The 17,861-nt window shown below is 43.5% G+C and overlaps 1 protein-coding gene across 9 annotated transcripts in view; it reads left to right on the top strand.

The window, feature by feature from the left end:
* LOC141476822 (vasculin-like) overlaps positions 1-17,545 on the top strand; it is a 60,297-nt gene extending 42,752 nt beyond the window's left edge. For 5 of the 9 annotated variants that reach the window (XM_074165614.1, XM_074165617.1, XM_074165615.1 and 2 more), the window contains 3 exons: positions 10,163-10,347; positions 13,737-13,839; positions 15,804-17,538. In XM_074165614.1, the coding sequence (XP_074021715.1) occupies positions 10,163-10,347; positions 13,737-13,839; positions 15,804-15,962 (447 nt within the window). In that variant the 3' untranslated portion in view covers positions 15,963-17,538. Of the gene's footprint in view, positions 1-10,162; positions 10,348-13,736; positions 13,840-15,803 lie in introns of all 9 variants that reach the window. The other 4 variants (XM_074165621.1, XM_074165620.1, XM_074165622.1 and 1 more) reach the window with 2 other exon arrangements.
* The last annotated feature ends 316 nt before the right edge of the window (positions 17,546-17,861 follow it).

The following is a 17,861-nucleotide window of genomic DNA, read 5'->3' as shown; positions in this document are numbered from 1 at the left end:
TTCCAGCTCTGGAGTCAGGAATGCACAGACTGGGATCAGAGGCAGATGAACAGACAGGGTCCTCTTCAGACGTCGGCCACTGAAGAAAGAAGGCTGACCCTTTGATCCCTCAGCTTTTATACTGAGCATGGGGCAGATGAGATGGAATACCCCAGTTGGTCAGGTTTGGGTCACCTGTCCTGTCTGCTCCTCCCCACAGGTGGGACCCTTCTACGCTTTTTCCATTTCCGACCCTCTAAGGGGGCAAATAACGAAATTGGCTGACCTTGGTTGTTATAGCAATAAGTATAAGCAAGGGCCTCCCTGCATACCATTCCTTGGCATGGAGCACAAACATTGGTCTTATTCTGAGAACGAGCAGTTTTCTCCACAATACGCCATTAATTTCAGAGAGTTAGAAGAGGCCTAGCTAAGATGTAAAATTACTGAACAGAAAGTTGGTTCTATTTGACCTCAAACCAGGACATTCCACCCCTTATTCCATACCATTTGCATCATGCTCAGATCACTAATACTATTATCTATGAAATCTATACACATGCACATAGGTCACTCAGTGACGATTTATCTACATATATCTATCTTTATATACAGAAGTTTAAGTCCATTTCATAGCAGATCAGGTTCTCAGGGTAGGAAAGATGGTGTGAAATTCATTGTGGTTTGTACCCATGGGTAGCATGTCCATCTCGGAGAAAGTTTGCTGGATGCCACTTGATGAATCCAGCTAGGTTTCATCATTGCAGTGTCATCCTGAAAAACACATATAGGGCACTGTTAGTATTATAAACAACTAATGTCACAATCAGAATTAAGTATTCTCACCCAGGGTCAAATTCCCTTGAGGTACACATTGAACTTCTCCATTCTTCAGCATTACCCACCAAGTACATCCAGGTCCTTGAGCAAAAACAGTCCCACGAATGGGTTTGTGTTTGCCTTTGCCTGAGGCATGAAAAACCCATACAGTTTTCCCCAGTGTATTCCTGTCACGCACCACAGGGATTTTATCCCCTTCTACAATATGTAAAAGGTCTGATTGAGCAGGACCACCTCGATTGATGGATCCCCTGGTGTTAACTAACCAGGTAGCTTGTGCTAAATGCTTGTCCCAATTTTTAAAGGATCCACCACCCATCGCTTTTAGGGTAGTTTTTAACAATCCATTGTATTGTTCAATTTTTCTGGCAGCTGATGCATGATAGGTAATATGATATATCCACTCAATTCCATGTTCTTTTGCCCAGCTACTTATAAGATTGTTTTTGAAATGAGTTCCATTGTCAGACTCAATTCTTTCTGGAGTACCATGTCGCCACAAGACTTGCTTTTCAAGGCCCAGGATGGTATTCCGGGCAGTGGCATGGGGCACGGCATAGGTTTCCAACCATCCGGTGCTTCCTTCCACCATTGTAAGCACGTAACGCTTACCCTGGTGGGTTTGAGGGAGTGTGATATAGTCGATTTGCCAAGCCTCCCCATACTTGTATTTCAACCACCGACCTCCATGCCACAAAGGTTTTAACCTTTTAGCTTGCTTGATTTCGGCGCATGTTTCACAATCATGGATAACCTGCGCAATAGCGTCCATGGTTAAATCCACCCCTCGGTCACGAGCCCATTTGTACGTTGCATCTCTTCCTTGATGACCTGAAGTGTCATGGGCCCATCGAGCTAAAAACAATTCACCTTTATGTTCCCAGTCTAAATTTGTCTGGAAAATCTTAGCAGCTTGCTGATTGTTTTGATGTTCCTCAGTGGCTCGACTCATGGGTACATGAGCATCTACATGGTGTACTTTCACGACTAGTTTCCCTAGCTGGTCAGCAATATCTTGCCATAATTCAGCAGCCCAAATGGGTTTACCCTTGCGCTGCCAGTTGCTCTGCTTCCATTGTTTTAACCATCCCCACAGAGCATTTGCCACCATCCATGAGTCACTATAGAGTACTGGCCACTTTTCTCGTTCAGCAATGTCTAAGGCCAGCTGGATAGCTTTTACCTCTGCAAATTGACTTGATTCACCTTCGCCTTCAGTAGCTTCTGCAACTCGTTGTGTGGGACTCCATACAGCAGCTTTCCATCTTCGAAGCTTTCCTACAATACGACAAGATCCATCAGTGAACAGAGCATACTGTTTCTCATTATCTGAGAGTTCATTATATGGTGGGGCCTCCTCAGCACTTGTTACCACCTCTTCTGGTGGCATTGTGAAGTCTCTGCCTTCGGGCCAGTTTGTGATCACTTCTATGATTCCTGGACGATTTGGGTTTCCTATTTGGGCCTGCTGTGTGATTAAGGCAACCCACTTATTCCAGGTAGGCATGATGAGTAGAAGGAACTTCACCCTTGAACATCCAGCCCAACACTGGTAATCGGGGCGCCAGGAGGAGCTGTACTTCAGTACCAATTACCTCTGAAGCAGCTCAAACCCCTTCATATGCTGCCAAGATTTCTTTTTCAGTTGGGGTATAGTTGGCCTCGGAGCCTTTATAGCCTTGACTCCAAAATCTTAGGGGTCGACCTCGAGTTTCCCCTGGTCCTTTCTGCCATAGGCTCCAGGTAGGGCCATTATCTCCGGCTGCAGTGTACAGCACATTTTTAATGTCCTGTCCTGTTTCAACTGGTCCAAGGCTACTGCATGCACAGTCTCTTGTTTAATTTACTCAAAAGCTTGTCATTGCTCAGGACCCCACACAAACTCATTTTTCTTTCGAGTCACTTCATAGAGAGGTTTCACAATCTGACTATAACCTGGAATATGCATTCTCCAGAATCCCACAACGCCTAAGAAGGCTTGTGTTTCCTTTTTGTTAGTAGGTGGGGACATAGCTGTTATTTTGTTAATCACCTCCATTGGGATCTGGCGACGACCATCTTGCCATTTAATTCCTAAGAACTGGATCTCTTGTGCAGGTCCCTTGACCTTACCTCTTTTCACAGCAAAACCTGCTTTCAGAAGAATCTCGATTATATATTATTTCAGAAGAATATTCAGAATATTTCAGAAGAATATTCAGAATATTATATAATATTTCAGAAGAATCACGATCGCTCACCCTTGTTCTCATGCGGGGCTTCAACTTCCCAGATATCTGCTGGAAATATAACACAGCAGAGAGGCAACAGTCCTGGAGATTCTTAGAGTGCATGGAAGACAACTTCCTAACGCAGCTGGTGAGAGAACCGACTAGGGACAGTGCCCTACTGGACCTGCTGATAGTTAATTCAGAAGGTCTTGTGGGGGATGTAAACGTTGGAGGTCGTCTTGGACAGAGTGATTATGAAATGATAAAATTTTCAATTCTTGCTGTAGCAAGGAGGGGAGCCAGCAAAACTGCCGCCTTGGACTTCTGAAGGGCAGACTTTGGCCTCTTCAGGAGCATGGTTGAAAGTCTCCCTTGGGAGACAGTCCTGAAGGGCAAAGGTGCCCAGGAAGGCTGGTCGTACTTCAAGGAGGCACTCTTAAAAGCGCAGGAAAGAGCCATACCCAAGTCCCAAAAAACAAGCAGGAAGGGAAGAAGACCAGCCTGGCTAAATAGAGCGCTTTGGCTGGAGCTCAGGAACAAAAAGAAGGTTTATGATCTTTGGAAAAAGGGCCTGGCAGGCAAGGAGGAATACCAGGAAGCGGTGAAGATATGCAGGGGGAAAATTAGAAGGGCCAAGGCTCAAGCCGAGCTCATCTTGGCCACTACAGTTAAGTATAACAAAAAGGGTTTTTTTTGGTATGTAAACAGTAAAAGGAAGATTAGGGATAATGTGGGCCCACTGAGGAATGAGATGGGCACCCTAGTGGTGGAAGACACAGAGAAAGCAGAGTTGCTGAATGCCTTCTTTTCTTCAGTCTTCACTGCTAAGGCTGTCCCTCATGAATCTCTGGCCTTGGAGGCCAGGGGGAGGGTATGGAGAGAGGAAGTTTTTCCTCCAGTAGAGGAGGACCAGGTTTGGGACCACTTGGCCAAACTGGACATTCATAAGTCCATGGGCCCAGATGGGATGCACCCACGAGTGCTGAGAGAACTGGCAGATATTATCGCTGGGCCACTCTCTATCATCTTTGAAAGGTCGTGGAGAACAGGAGAGGTGCCAGAAGACTGGAGGAAGGCCAACATCACTCCAGCCTTCAAAAAAGGCAAGAAGGAGGACCCTGGGAACTACAGGCCAATTACTCTCACCTCCATCCCTGGGAAGGTAATGGAGAGACTCATTCTAGATGTCATCTCCAAACAAGTTGAAGAGCAGGGGGTTATTGGAAGTGGGCAACATGGGTTTACCAAGGGTAAATCATGTTTGACCAATCTGATAGCTTTCTACGATGCTATAACTGGTTGGTTGGATGAGGGGAGGGCAGCAGATGTCATCTACCTTGACTTCAGCAAGGCTTTTGACACTGTCTCCCATAACATCCTCATTGGGAAACTAAGGAAGTGTGGGCTGGATGAGGGGACAGTGAGGTGGATTGAGAACTGGCTGTGTGACAGGACCCAAAGGGTAATGATTAATGGAGCAGGTTCAAGCTGGAGGCCTGTAACCAGTGGTGTCCCCCAGGGGTCAATACTTGGTCCAGTCCTGTTCAACATATTCATCAGCGACCTGGACGAGGGGGCCGAGTGTATCCTCAGCAAGTTTGCTGATGATACCAAACTGGGAGGGGTGGCTGACACCCCGGAGGGCTGTGCTGCCATCCAGAGAGACCTGGACAGGCTGGAGAGCTGGGCAAGGAAGAACCTCATGAGGTTCAACAGGGAAAAGTGTAGGGTCCTGCACCTGGGGAAGAAGAATGTTAGGCACCAATACAGGTTAGGTGTGGACCTGCTGGAGTCAAGTTCTGAGGAGAAAGGTCTGGGGGTCCTGGTAGACAGCAAAATGACAATGAGCAAGCAGTGTGCTCTTGTGGCCAGGAGGGCCAACGGAATCCTGGGCTGCATAGGGAAGAGTGTGGCTAGTAGGTCGAGGGAAGTCATTCTCCCCCTCTCCTCTGCACTGGTGAGGCCACAACTGGAATACTGCATCCAGTTCTGGGATCCCCAATTCAAGAGGGACAGGGAACTACTGGAAAGAGTCCAGCAAAGGGCAGCGAGGATGATTCAAGGATTGGAGCATCTCCCTTATGAGGAAAGGCTGAGAGAGCTGGGACTCTTTAGCCTGGAGAAGAGAAGGCTGAGGGGAGACCTTATCAATGCTTATAAGTATCTAAAGGGTGGGTTGAAGGAGAAGGGAGCCAGACTCTTTTCAGTGATTGCCAGTGAGAGGACGAGGGGCAACGGGCACAAGCTGGAACATAGGAAATTCCATTCAAATATGAGAAGAAACTTCTTTACAGTGAGGGTGACAGAGCCCTGGAACAGGCTGCCCAGGGAGGTTGTGGAGTCCCCTTCTTTGGAGATTTTCAAGACCCGCCTGGATGCAGTCCTGAGTAACATGCTCTGACATGCTCTGGGCAATCCTGCTTCGTCAGGGGAGTTGGACTAGATGATCTTTATGGTCCCTTCCAACTCTAAAAATTCAGTGAAATTTTCTTACCTTTCTTGAAAACTACTTCTGCTGTATTACTTCTCCCAAGTCACAGGCGATAGGACAAGAGGAAATGGCTTCAAGTTGCACCAGGGGAGGTACAGGTTGGATATTAGGAAAAATTTTTCCACTGAAGGGGTTATTAAGCATTGGAATGGCTGCCCAGGGAAGTGGTTGAGGCACCATCCCTGGAGGTTTTCAGAAGACAGGTTGACATAGTGCTCAGAGACACAGTTTAGTAATTGGGGGGGTGGGCGGGTTATATGGTTTTCTTTTGGGTTTTTTTTTAATCAGAGTTAGGTTGATGGTTGGACTGGATGATCTTAAAGGTCCCTTTCAACCTAGACAATTCTATGATTCTGTTCTACCCCACACAATGATTTCATCAATGTATTGCAGGTGTTCTGGAGCTCCACCCTTCTCCAGTGCAGTCTGGATCAGTCCATGGCAAATGGTTGATTCAGAGAATGAATGGTTAAAGGTTGTTAGTGTAGATTTAGTAGGGTTTGTAGGGTTTGTTTCCGCGCGTCGTGGTAGGACTGTGTTTTCACCCCGGGACAGCTGATTCCAGGTGTACTGGACACCCCTCCAGGTGAAAGCAAACTGTGGCCTTCACTTGGCTAAAGGAATAGAGAAAAAGGCGTTAGCATTGTCAATTGTAGCATACCACTTGGCTGCCTTTGACTCCAGTTCATTTTGCAGTTCTAGCATGTCTGGCACAGCAGCACTCGGTGGGGGTGTAACTTCATTCAGGCCATGGTAGTCTACTGTTATTCTCCAGTCTCCATCAGACTTTCACACTGGCCACATAGGACTGCTAAAGGGCGAGCGAGTCTTGCTGATCACTCCTTGGGTCTCCAGCCGACGAATCAGGTTCTAAATAGGAATCAGAGAATCACGGTTAGTGCGATACTGTCGCCGATGCACTGTGGCAGTAGCAATTGGCACCTTCTGTTCTTTAACCTTCAGCAGTCCCACCACAAAAGGGTCATCTGAAAGGCCAGGTAAGGTAGACAGCTGTGTAACACCCTCAGTCTCTACAGCTGCTATACCAAAAGCCCACCAATACTCTTTTGGGTCTTTGAAATACCCTCTCTTGAGGTAGTCTATGCCAAGGATGCACGGAGCATCTGGGCCAGTCACAATGGGGTGCTTCTCGCATTTATTTCCATTCAGGCTCACTTCGGCCTCCAGTACAGTCAGTTCTTGAGATCCTCCTGTCACTCCTGCAATAGTGACTGATTCTGTCCCTTTGTGATTCGATGGCATTAGGGTACACTGTGCACCAGTGTCCACCAGGGCTCTATACTTTCGTGGCTCTAATGTGCCAGGCCATCGAATCCACACAGTCCAATAAACTCGGTTATCCCTCTCCTCCTCCTGGCTGGAGGCAGGGCAACCCTAATGCTGAGGACAGCATCTCCAATTGCAAGGTGAGCTCCTGTCTGGACAGGGGCAATGCATACTCTGAACTGGAACAACCACATTCGTGTAACCATCCTTTCTTCTGTCTGCTTTACCTTGCAACTCAAGCGCTCATGCCTGTAGGGCTGGAGTAGGTTTTTTATCCCATCTCCTCATGTCCTCTCCATAATTGCAGAGGCAAAGCCACAGGAAACCTCGGAACGAGTCCTGTTTCCCTTTGGTTGGTCTCATAAGAGGACGGTTTTTGTTAATGGCTGCAACTTGGGTCTGAGCAGGGGAAGAGTAGGATTCTTTCCCAATCTCAGATGGTTTTTCAAGCAGTTTCTGAAAAGTTGTCTCATTTTTTCTCATTTTTTTCAGCTATTGTCTTGGTCATTTTCTCTGTTGTCTCAGTCATTGTCTTAGTTTGTTCAGGCACTTGTTCAGTTATGTTCTCAGTCATTTTATCAGTTTTCTCAGTTTTTCTACATCTGCTAGACTGAGGGGATTAGAGAGACTGTCTTCATAGTGTTTTACCTTTTTAGTAACCTCATTTACAGTTGGTGTATCAGTATCAGATCCTCCCCAGACCATTGTTGACAAAGTGTGGGAATACACCGATGGTGCACTCTGCACAGAGTTTCTCAACAAAGATTGTTGGCATGGCATTTCATCAGGGTTTACATTCAGTTGCCAGTCACCATCAATCACCTCTTGCACAGCCAGTTCTCTCAGGCACTTAATACCTTTCTCCATGCTGGTCCATTTGCTTGGACAGCATTGGATATCATCCTTAAAAGGATATCTGCTCTTTACAGCTGATAGCAGTCGCCTCCAAAGACTGAGAGTGTCTGCCTTATTCCCAGTTGCTTTATCAATACCTCCCTCTTTGGCCAGATTTCCCAGCCGCTTGGCCTCTCTACCATCGAAGTCTATGGAATTAGCTCCATTGTCCCAGCATCGGAGCAACCAGGAGAGAAGTGGCTCCCCATCATGACGAGTAAAGTCCTTCCTCATATTTTGCAAATCCTTTATAGAGAGAGATTTCATAATTATATCTACATCTGAGCCCTCATCCTGTATTGACATTGCCTGAGAAGGACCCTCTCCTATATCTTCATCGGAGGAACCCTCTGCCATGCTGTCTGGCTTGGGTAGGCCTTTATCGTAAGGGGCAGGGGAACGAGCTGACTTCCTTTTCTGCTTCCTGGTCACTAGGGCAATTTGTGCCAGTTCCTCTGGCTTTTGAGTAGCAGCAGTGCTCACTCTGGGAGCTGGAGCAGCTGGTGCACCTATGGGCTGGGGAGGGGCTTGCAATAGAGGTGTGGGGGGTGTAGGCGGCAGAGTAACTTTTACCATAGGCTGCTGAGAGACCGGTGCTGGGATGGGTCGGGGTGAGGCCTGTGCCGGAGCTGGAGCCTGTGGCGTGGATTTCACCAGTGCTGGAGCCCTGGCTTTTGCCGGTATGGGTGGAAGTGTGGGCCTGGCCGGTGCCAGAGCCGGTAGCGGGGGCAGCTGATGCCACTGGGGCTGGTGTCAGCATGGCCTTTGCCAGTGTCGCTGGCTTGACTTGGGCTGGAGCCGGGGCTGGTTCTGTTTGTGTCTGTACTGTTGCTTTTGCTGGGGCTGGGAGGGGAACCATTTGTGTCTCTGCTGGGGCTGTTGTCTGAGTTTCTGCTATCTCTGATTTCACCTGCGTCTGAGTAGCAGTATCGATGTCAGATAATACTCAATCCTCTACGGATATTTAACAATAAATAACACCTGCAGCACACTCAGGAAAATCGACAACACAATTATGATCAAATGACAGCAACAATCATTACAATCGTTCTTTAAACAGCCCAAAGGTTTTTCATCCCCTAGTTCTGTTAGTGTCACTTCAGGATAATCGTTAAAGGGCAAAGTATACTTTCCCCAAGTAAAACCGAAAGCGTGATTAGTAACAGAATCCATCACATGATGCCGGAACTATGCAGGTATCATAGTAATCCAAGTAATCACATTATATGTCTGAAGGGAAATCCACACCAAAATAGCAAGCTTAGACCACCATATCCAAACACAAAAAGCAAATAAACCATGTAACGTATTTGGCAAATTAAGCAGCACTGCATCAATTAACTTCATACAAGGCTCTCTAAAGGCATGATATATCACATAGTAATGGCATAACGTGAGCTGTCTGTTCTCCCTGAACAAGCTGGAATTCAAGCTATTCAGGCAATCTATCTCGTCGAGCTCTGTTTGTGCCCCATGTTGGACACCAATGAATCTGTTGTGGTTTGGGCTGGATTGGCCAATTGGAATGACAGAAAGCCCTTCACCCCCTCTAAAGAGAGGAACGGAAGAGATAAGGAGATTTTAGAAGTTTAGAATGAACTAAACTAATGAAATATTAAAATTAAAAAGAAAACAATGAAATAGATACAATATATACAAAACCGTATCAAGCTCCCAGGATGGTGTCACCAGCAGGCACTGGGGAAGTCCCAGACTGGACTCGGCAATGGATGGGAACTGGATTCCAGCTCTGGAATCAGGAACACATGAGTTGGGATCAAAGGCAGATGAACAGACAGAGTTCTCTTTGGACGTTGGCCACTGAAGAAAGAGGGTTGACCCTCTGATCCCTCAGCTTTTATACTGAGCATGGGGCAGATGGGATGGTATTACCCTTGTTGGTCAGTTTTGGGTCACCTGTCCCGGCTGCTCCTCACCACAGGTGGGACCCCCTACGCTTTTTCCATTTCTGACCCTCTAAGGAGGCAAATAACGAAATTGGCTGACCTTGGTTGTTACAGCAATAAGTATAAGCAAGAGCCTCTCTCTGCATACCATTCCTTGGCATGGAGCACAAACGTTGGTCTTATCACTCTGAGAATGAGCAGTTTTCTGCACAATATGCTGTTAATTTCAGAGAGTTAGAAGAGGCCTAGCTAAGATGTAAAATTACTGGACAGAAAATTAGTTCTGTTTTACCTCAAACCAGGACAGATGCCTTTCATACTTATAGAAGTAATAAATTTGAATTTTAAGATATATTTGAAACTTTGTAGAAAAAAGATTTCTGTAGTATTCAGTAGTTGCAAACTCTAGAATTATGAATAGAATTACCCTCAAAGTAGTATAGAGCATCTCAATTTAAACTAAATTTAAATTAAACAGAATCGCTGAGTTGCAGACATTTACTTGTGAATGGAATTTACTTTTAAACTTTTTAATATATAATTATTTTTAACAGGATGATGAGTCCTTTAACTTGCACAACAGCAACAGTCCTCATCATGAGAGAGAGATAAACCAAAACTTTGAAAATGAAATTCCGCAAGAGAATGGCAGTGCTCCAGTTGCATCTCAACAGATCCTTCAGTCTTCAACTTTCCCTCAGGCAGATGTTCTTTCAAGCTCACTTGAGGCAGAGCATAGGTATGTACTTTATTATAATATTAAGAGTGTTCCTTCATGGTAAGTGAGCATGTCTTAAATTCTTACTAGTTCAGGAGTCGGAATCTGAAAACTGAGAACACATAAAATGTTTAATGAGTGCTGTCAAAACCTTACTTTCAGACATGTGCTAATTTAACATGGAATGTACTTTGTTTCTATTAGACTTGTGTACTGACATCTTAAAACTTGCTTTACTGAAAATTTGATGTATTTTGTTATAAAGAGATAAAGCAAACTGCATAGTGACTTCATCCCTCTGATTTTGATCTGCACATCTAGGAAAAACAATGCATGCAATTGCTATTTGTATTAATGCTACTTTAAATGCTGTATCTTATGTAAAACTCCACTGAGTTTTTCCTTGTTAAAGAAACTAATTATTTCTGTAGCTGACTAGTTGACGCTGTTAGTGATATCTCAAGACAATGTGCTGGAAAGGGAGAAAGTAACTTCAAAAAAAGGATTGAAACAATTCTAGTATCTCATAATAGTAACTGCATTAGCAACTGGTGGAGGTTCATAATTATACTGCTGGGGAAATCACAACTCCATTCTGGAGGTGAGCTTGTCATGAGCTCTGTTAAATTCTTACTGTTTCTGGCAACTGTAGAAATGCAGTGATAGATTAGATAGATTTGTTTGTTTGTTTGTTTTGGTTTTTTTTCTTTTAGTGATAGATTCTGAGTGTACATTGGACTAAAGAACTTTTTCCTTTTTTAGTACGTGCAGAGGAAACTTTCATGACCTCTTATCCGTCATGAGTATGAAAAGCGAAATGCACCCTGTTCTGTTCCTTTTTTTCCACCATTGGCTATGGAGACAAATCTTTGGCTGCTAGAGGCTGCTGATGAATATTTTTTACTAGAAGACAGGAGTCAAATCTAACTCTCATTTGTCAATTCAAATTACTTTGGCCTTCATAGGGTTTCTGGGCAAGCATCTTTTCTTTTGGTATCCCAGAGATGCTGTGTCTCCATACAGTACCAGTCCTTTGGCTGAGACCTCTGCATGTATGTAGATAGATGTTATGGTAAGCCTTTTTGTGGTAAATTGGACTTGAAGTGACCAGCTTAACTCACAGGATACTTCTGTGTACCTAATAACTGTATAGGCACACCTTGTATGAAATATATTGTGGACTTCCTTTCTGCTGGGGGAGTTTCCAACATGCAGTGATTATGTACTCATCCTGTTGGTGTCAAGTTTGCTAATGTGAAGCTTAATTTTTTTTTTACATAGTTCACACTTTTAACCATTCTAGAAACCTAATGTTGCTTTAAAGGGACAGCAATCCTGCTAGCTTTAGATGATATTGCTTAAAAATTAATTAGTTATTACCCTAAATTTTATTTACGTTAACAGGAGCTATGTAACTATTCACTTTACCATACATAATATCTTAGCTTGCTTGCAGTAAAATTTTCTGACTCAAGTTACTGTTGCTAAAAATATAACTATCATTGAACTGCTTTTGGCATTGCATAATGGTGAATCTTTTTCTGTATGTTTATACAAATGCACATATTCTCTTAAAAGAGAGACGTTTCGGATGACTTGCATATTATTTCTGCTGCTTCCTGAGGGTTTCATTGTTCCTGGCTGTCACATTGTCCAGTTTGTTCAAACACTACAGAGGATGTAATTTCCATTTCTGTTATTGTCCTGTTAACTTTTTTAAACAATCTAAGTAGTGTGCTGGTCCCTGTGTTGTCCCCCCCCAAATCCAGGCTTTTATTATGATTTTAACAACAGCCATTGGTGTCATTGGTCACCTGTAGTGACACATCCAGTGCATGCCCATTGTATTGGGACCTAGAATTTTTTGTAGAGAGGGTTATGTCGAAGGGCATTTCTTGATGATATCTGACTAAATGGAATACCTGGCACATGACATCAACTGTGAGTTCATCTAACTTCCCTGTTTTAGTATATTTGCTGTTCTTCAGCTCTAAGTGTCAGTTTCTTGCGTCAGTTCTGGCATATACTTTAGAAACCTCTTTATTTTTTGTGAAATAGCCTTAACCTCCTTTAACATTTAAGGTCAGCAGGTGTGTGGTTTGCGTGAAGGTGGTGCTAATCCTTTTGGCAAAAACTTTGCAGCAAGAGACCTTGCTATTGTTAAATGTCACAGTGTCTTCACCCTCAGATAACCTGTGTTTTCACAGCATCTTCACTCCGAAACCCACTTTCTTCCTGCTCAGATACTGCTTTCCCACTTCTGGTGCTAGCTAAAACACTTTTATTATTGCATCTTTGGACATCTCAAGCTTAGTCATGAGAGCAATCTGTCTCCATTTCTTTTCCTCCCCTCATCCCAAAACTTACTCCTAGTTGTATTCGGTCTGTGCTTGAAAAAAGAAACTATATGAGGCCATTGCATCCTGAATTGTGCTTCTGTCACTGAGGATCAATGCAGCTTCTCCTATGTGCATTGTCTCCATCTCCAAACTTGATGCAGAAGATGACTGTGGGTCTGAGGTGAGGAACCATCTCTGATGTTGGTTCCCATGGAAGGACATCACCAGCATTCCTACACTGCTGCTCCACCAGAGCAGTTATGCAAAGGAGATACGTTTTTACTTTTCCACCTGACAGAGACTTCTTGTCTTAAAATGAAGGTACAGTTACTTAGATTCTGCTTTCTTCCTGCTTGAACTTTAGGAGTAATCGATTGTACTAAAGTAATTTGCCTTTGATAACTTCTTAAACAAATATATTGACAATGGAGGTCGCAGCTTAATGGGCTGTAAATTTCATAGTCCCAATACTAGATATGCTTTTAAGAGAAATCCTATGCATCAACAGCTGAACTTGCATATAATCCAAATTCTTTTCTCTTTTGCTTTCTTTATTGCTGCAGCCCTGGAGAACAGCCATCCAATTGAAACAGAATATGAAAAACTGACGGCTTTTTTTTAGGCTGGTAATAAAGATCCTGAAGTGAGATAATATGATGAAATTGGGCTTTTGTGTCCTTATGTTCACTGGATTGGCAGAGAGAGCAGGGTCTATTTTGTATGTGAAACCTGATGGCAGGAAATGTAATACTTGGTATGTGCAAGTGATGATGTGGATATATGCTTGAAATTAAGAATGTGTTCTATAATAAAGTATTACTGTTTAATTTTTTCAACCTTTGGAATTAAACATGTAGTGGTAAAACAGGGTCATCTGTGAAGGACCGGAGAACTTCTCAATGTCTGTGCTTTATATATCTTTTGTAAGGCTTTTATAGCCTACTTTTATGTAAGAGTTTATTTAAAAAAATATGGACTGATTAATCCATTTATTACAGATCTTTACACATCTACTTGAAATGTCTGAGTGTGTGTAGCAAATTCCTTAATGTTGTCCTTTTTATTTTAAAGGTTGTTAAAGGAGATGGGCTGGCAGGAAGACAGTGAAAACGATGAAACATGTGCTCCACTAACAGAGGATGAGATGAGGGAATTCCAAGTCATTAGTGAACAGGTAATGCTAAGTTAATGTTCCATTATGAACTTATAGGTGGCTACCCTAAATGCCTACCTTTGAAGGGGGATCTCCAGTAACTTTGATGGTTAGGGATGCTGCTATTCCAGTACCCTTTTTCTTTCTTCTCTCTTGCCACCTCATGCTTTTGGAATAGTTGCTTTAAAAAGATAGGGGACCGGTGCTTATTGTAAGTAGGTCTATTCTCAAAATATCAAGGGAAGGGTGGGGGAGTGGTTCTGAGGTCCCTCCCTTTGCAGAGGGATCTGGAGAGGCTGGATCAATGGGCTGAGGTCAATGGTATGAGATTCAACAAGGCCAAGTGCTGGGTCCTGCACTTGGGTCACAACAACCCCATGCAGCGCTACAGGGGAAGAGTGGCTGGAGAGCTGCCTGGTGGAAAAGGACCTGGGGGTGGTGTTTGACAGTCAGCTGAATATGAGTCGTCAGTGTGCCCAGGTGGCCAAGAAGGCCAACAGCATCCTAGCCTGTATCAGGAATAGCATGGTGAGCAAAACTAGGGAAGTGATTGTCCCCCTGTACTTGGCACTGGTGAGGCCCAACCTTGAGTACTGTGTCCAGTTTTGGGCCTCTCACTACAGGAAAGACATTGAGATTCTGGAGTGAGTCCAGAGAAGGGCGACAAAGCTGGTGAGTGGTCTGGAGAATAAGTCTTATGAGGGAACTGGGATTGTTCAGCCTAGAGAAAAGGAGGCTGAGGGGAGACCTTATTGCTCTCTACAACTACCTGAAAGGAGGTTGTAGCGAGGTGGGTGTTGGTCTCTTCTCCCAAGTAACAAGTGATAGGACGAGAGGAAATGGTCTCAAGTTGCACCAGGGGAGATTTAGATTAGATATTAGGAAAAATTTCTTTACTGAAAGGGTTATCAAGCGTTGGAACAGGCTGCCCAGGGAAGTGGTGGAATTGTCATCCCTGGAGGTATTTAAAAGACGGGTAGGTGTGGTGCTTAGGGACATGGTTTAGTGATGGTTTTTGTCAGCGTTAGGTTGATGGTTGGACTCGATGATCTGAAAGGTCCCTTCCAACCTAGACAATTCTATGATTCTACGAGTAATTTCAGCATTGCTGGTAGTAAAATTGCACAGGCTTTCCAGCTCCTCAGCTTAGCCCAAAACCAGGAGTTTTCTTTCAAGGTTTTTATGCAGCTTCCTTGGCTTCCTAAAATCTGAATTTTCTCTGTTGGAAATTGAAGGACACTTAATTCACTAGTAACAAAGTCTGAAAAGGCAATCTAGACTTAAATATTGATGTAATTTTTTTTCTTAATTAGGAGTGTTTTATATACCTGATAGGGGTCAGTGAGGGAGGGGCTGGAAGGGAGGATCTACCATAATATTATATCTGAACATTTGATATTTCTGTAAGTTTAGCCATGCAGGTGCTAATTAGAGCATTTGGAATATTAAACTCTTAAATGCTTGGCATATTGCCCAGCTTCTGCACTATGTCTGGAAATGCAGTAATTCCTTTTTTGTAGAATTAATTGTTTCCTTCTCTCCACTGTCTTTGACTTTCCAACTGCATCAGGTAGACAGACTGGGATACTCATTCCTCCCTGCTGTTTCTCTTACTGGGCCCTTTCCTCATTGCAGACTCTGCCCTTCTTAGCACAGGTGTTTGCAGCAGAATGGAAAAAGGGACTGCATCACAGGAGAGACCATATGGGAGGGATCACTGGGGCAAGACGTCTCAGGGGAGTGAGTGAGGAGAGGGTAAGCTCTTGTTCACTGCAGGAGCTTAGTTTAGCACAGTTGGAGGCTCTTGGACGTAGGTGGCTGGCCCAGAAGTGAAGGCTCTCAGGTGACTTTTCCTTAGTTTGTATATATAAAAGGTCGTGCAGTGGATCTAATGTAGCCCATAGATGATGTAGAGAATGCTGAAATGCAGCAGACTGTTGTTTAGCTCTTTCTCTCTCTGAATACATCTTGTTTTCTCATTTCAGTTACAAAAAAAAGGCCCTTGGAAAAATGGCATTTTGAAAAATGGCCTCATCTGTGATTTTAAATTTACCCCCTGGAAAAACAGCACTTTCAAACCTACTCTGGAAAATGAGGATTCTGAGACGAGCAGCAGTGATACATCAGATGATGATGATGTGTGAAGATTTTTGTAATATCTGTAGAAGCTTGTTTTGATCTCATGAAAATTTGGGGATGTATTGTCCAAAAAAAATATTTCTAATTTATGTAGTAACATACCCCATTAGAAGAAGAATGATGGGACTTCTCTCTGAAGAAAGCAAGGAATGTTGTGTTGAACATTACTATAATTTCTTTCCAAATAAATGTCATAGAATGAGGACTTGGTTTGACCCAGCATTGACTTGTAACAATGTAACAAATCAAATTTTCTCATTTAATAATAAAAACAAAAAGAATTGTGTAATGTCTTGCAAAGCTTTTGTCTTAATACATCCAAGTCTATTGGGGAAAAAAAGGGCAGCTTGACAGTGTTTTGCTTGCCAAGTAATTTCTTTCTTACAATGGAAATCCTTGAGTCTACTTTGTATGCAAAAAGGGCAATGTAGCATGTTGGCTAAAATGAGCAAAGTGCACTGAAAATTTTCCTTAATTCAGCTATTGTACTGTTCTGCTTTTTCCACATGTAACTGTTCTTTAGCCATTTGTAGTGTAGTCATTGTTATTAATGGCAAAAGAAACCTGATGTTTTGGTTCCAAATTTCTAGAACTAACCTTTAAATTGAAAGCTTTATGTGGGGTATTGCAAGACCCAGTATTCTCACAGTGAATACATTTCTTGTGGGGAAAATAAGCACTTTGATTTTACTATTCACATGCAGAAAAAATAATTACACTGGATTTGTCCACTACATGGAAAATAAACTGATTTACAGAGTATTGTCTCTGTGCATATCATCAAGGGTATTGTTTTAAAATCTAGTAAGTTTTGTTTTCATTTATATTAAGTGTACTTTGGCAGCAGTGGCTGCATTTCAGAATTAGTTAAAAATATTTTTATCACCAGATCTTGCTTTTATAGCAGCAGAAGTATATCTATGCAACAAGCACCTGTTTTGCTTACTGTCCCGGTTTGAAGTAAAACCGAACCAATTTTCTGTTTGTAACTTTACATCCTAGCTAGGCCTCCTCTAACTCTCTGAAATTAACAGCATATTGTGGAGAAAACTGCTCGTTCTCAGAATGATAAGACCAATGTTTCTGCTCCATGCCAAGGAATGGTATGCAGAGAGGCCCTTGCTTATACTTATTGCTATAACGAAATTGGCTGACCTTGGTTGTTATTTGCCCCCTTAGAGGGTCGGAAACGGAAAAAGCGTAGAGGGGTCACATCAGTGGGGAGGAGTGGACAGGACAGGTGACCCAAACCTGACCAACTGGGCTATTCCATCCCATCTGCCCCATGCTCAGTATAAAAGCTGAGGGATCAAAGGGTCAGCCCTCTTCCTGCGATGGCAGTCATCTGAGGAGGACCCTGTCTGTTCATCTGCCTTTGATCCCGATCCGTGTGTTCCTGACTCCAGAGCTGGAATCCAGTTCCCATTCGTTGCTGAGTCCAGTCTGGGACTTCCCCAGTGCCTGCCGGTGACGTGACTGTCATCCTGGGAGCTTGATACGGTTTTGTATATATTGTATCTATTTCATTATTTTCTTCTTTATTTTTATTTTAATATTAATTCTTCATTAAAGTAGTTTAGTTCATTCTAAACTTCTGAATCTCCTTATCTCTTTCTCTCCTCTCTCTCTCTTTTAGGGGGGGGGAAGAGGGGAGGGGAAGGGCCGTCTCTCGGTCTGGTTTTGGTAAATTCAGCCGAAACCACGACAGATTTATTGGCACTCAACATGGGGCTTGATGACTGTGGTCTGATAAGATTGCCTGAATAGTTTGAATACCAGCTTGCTTAAGGAGAACCGACAGCTTACACCATGTCGTACCTACAGAATATTGCATATTTTAGAGAGCTTTGTATGAAGTTGATTGATGTAGTGGTGCTTAACTGGTCGAGCATATTGACTTTCTG

Source organism: Numenius arquata, chromosome W (genome assembly GCF_964106895.1).
Source record: "Numenius arquata chromosome W, bNumArq3.hap1.1, whole genome shotgun sequence".
Lineage (NCBI taxonomy): Eukaryota > Metazoa > Chordata > Aves > Charadriiformes > Scolopacidae > Numenius > Numenius arquata.
Note: the sequence above shows the minus strand (reverse complement) of the source record. Positions and strands in the feature narration are given on the sequence as shown.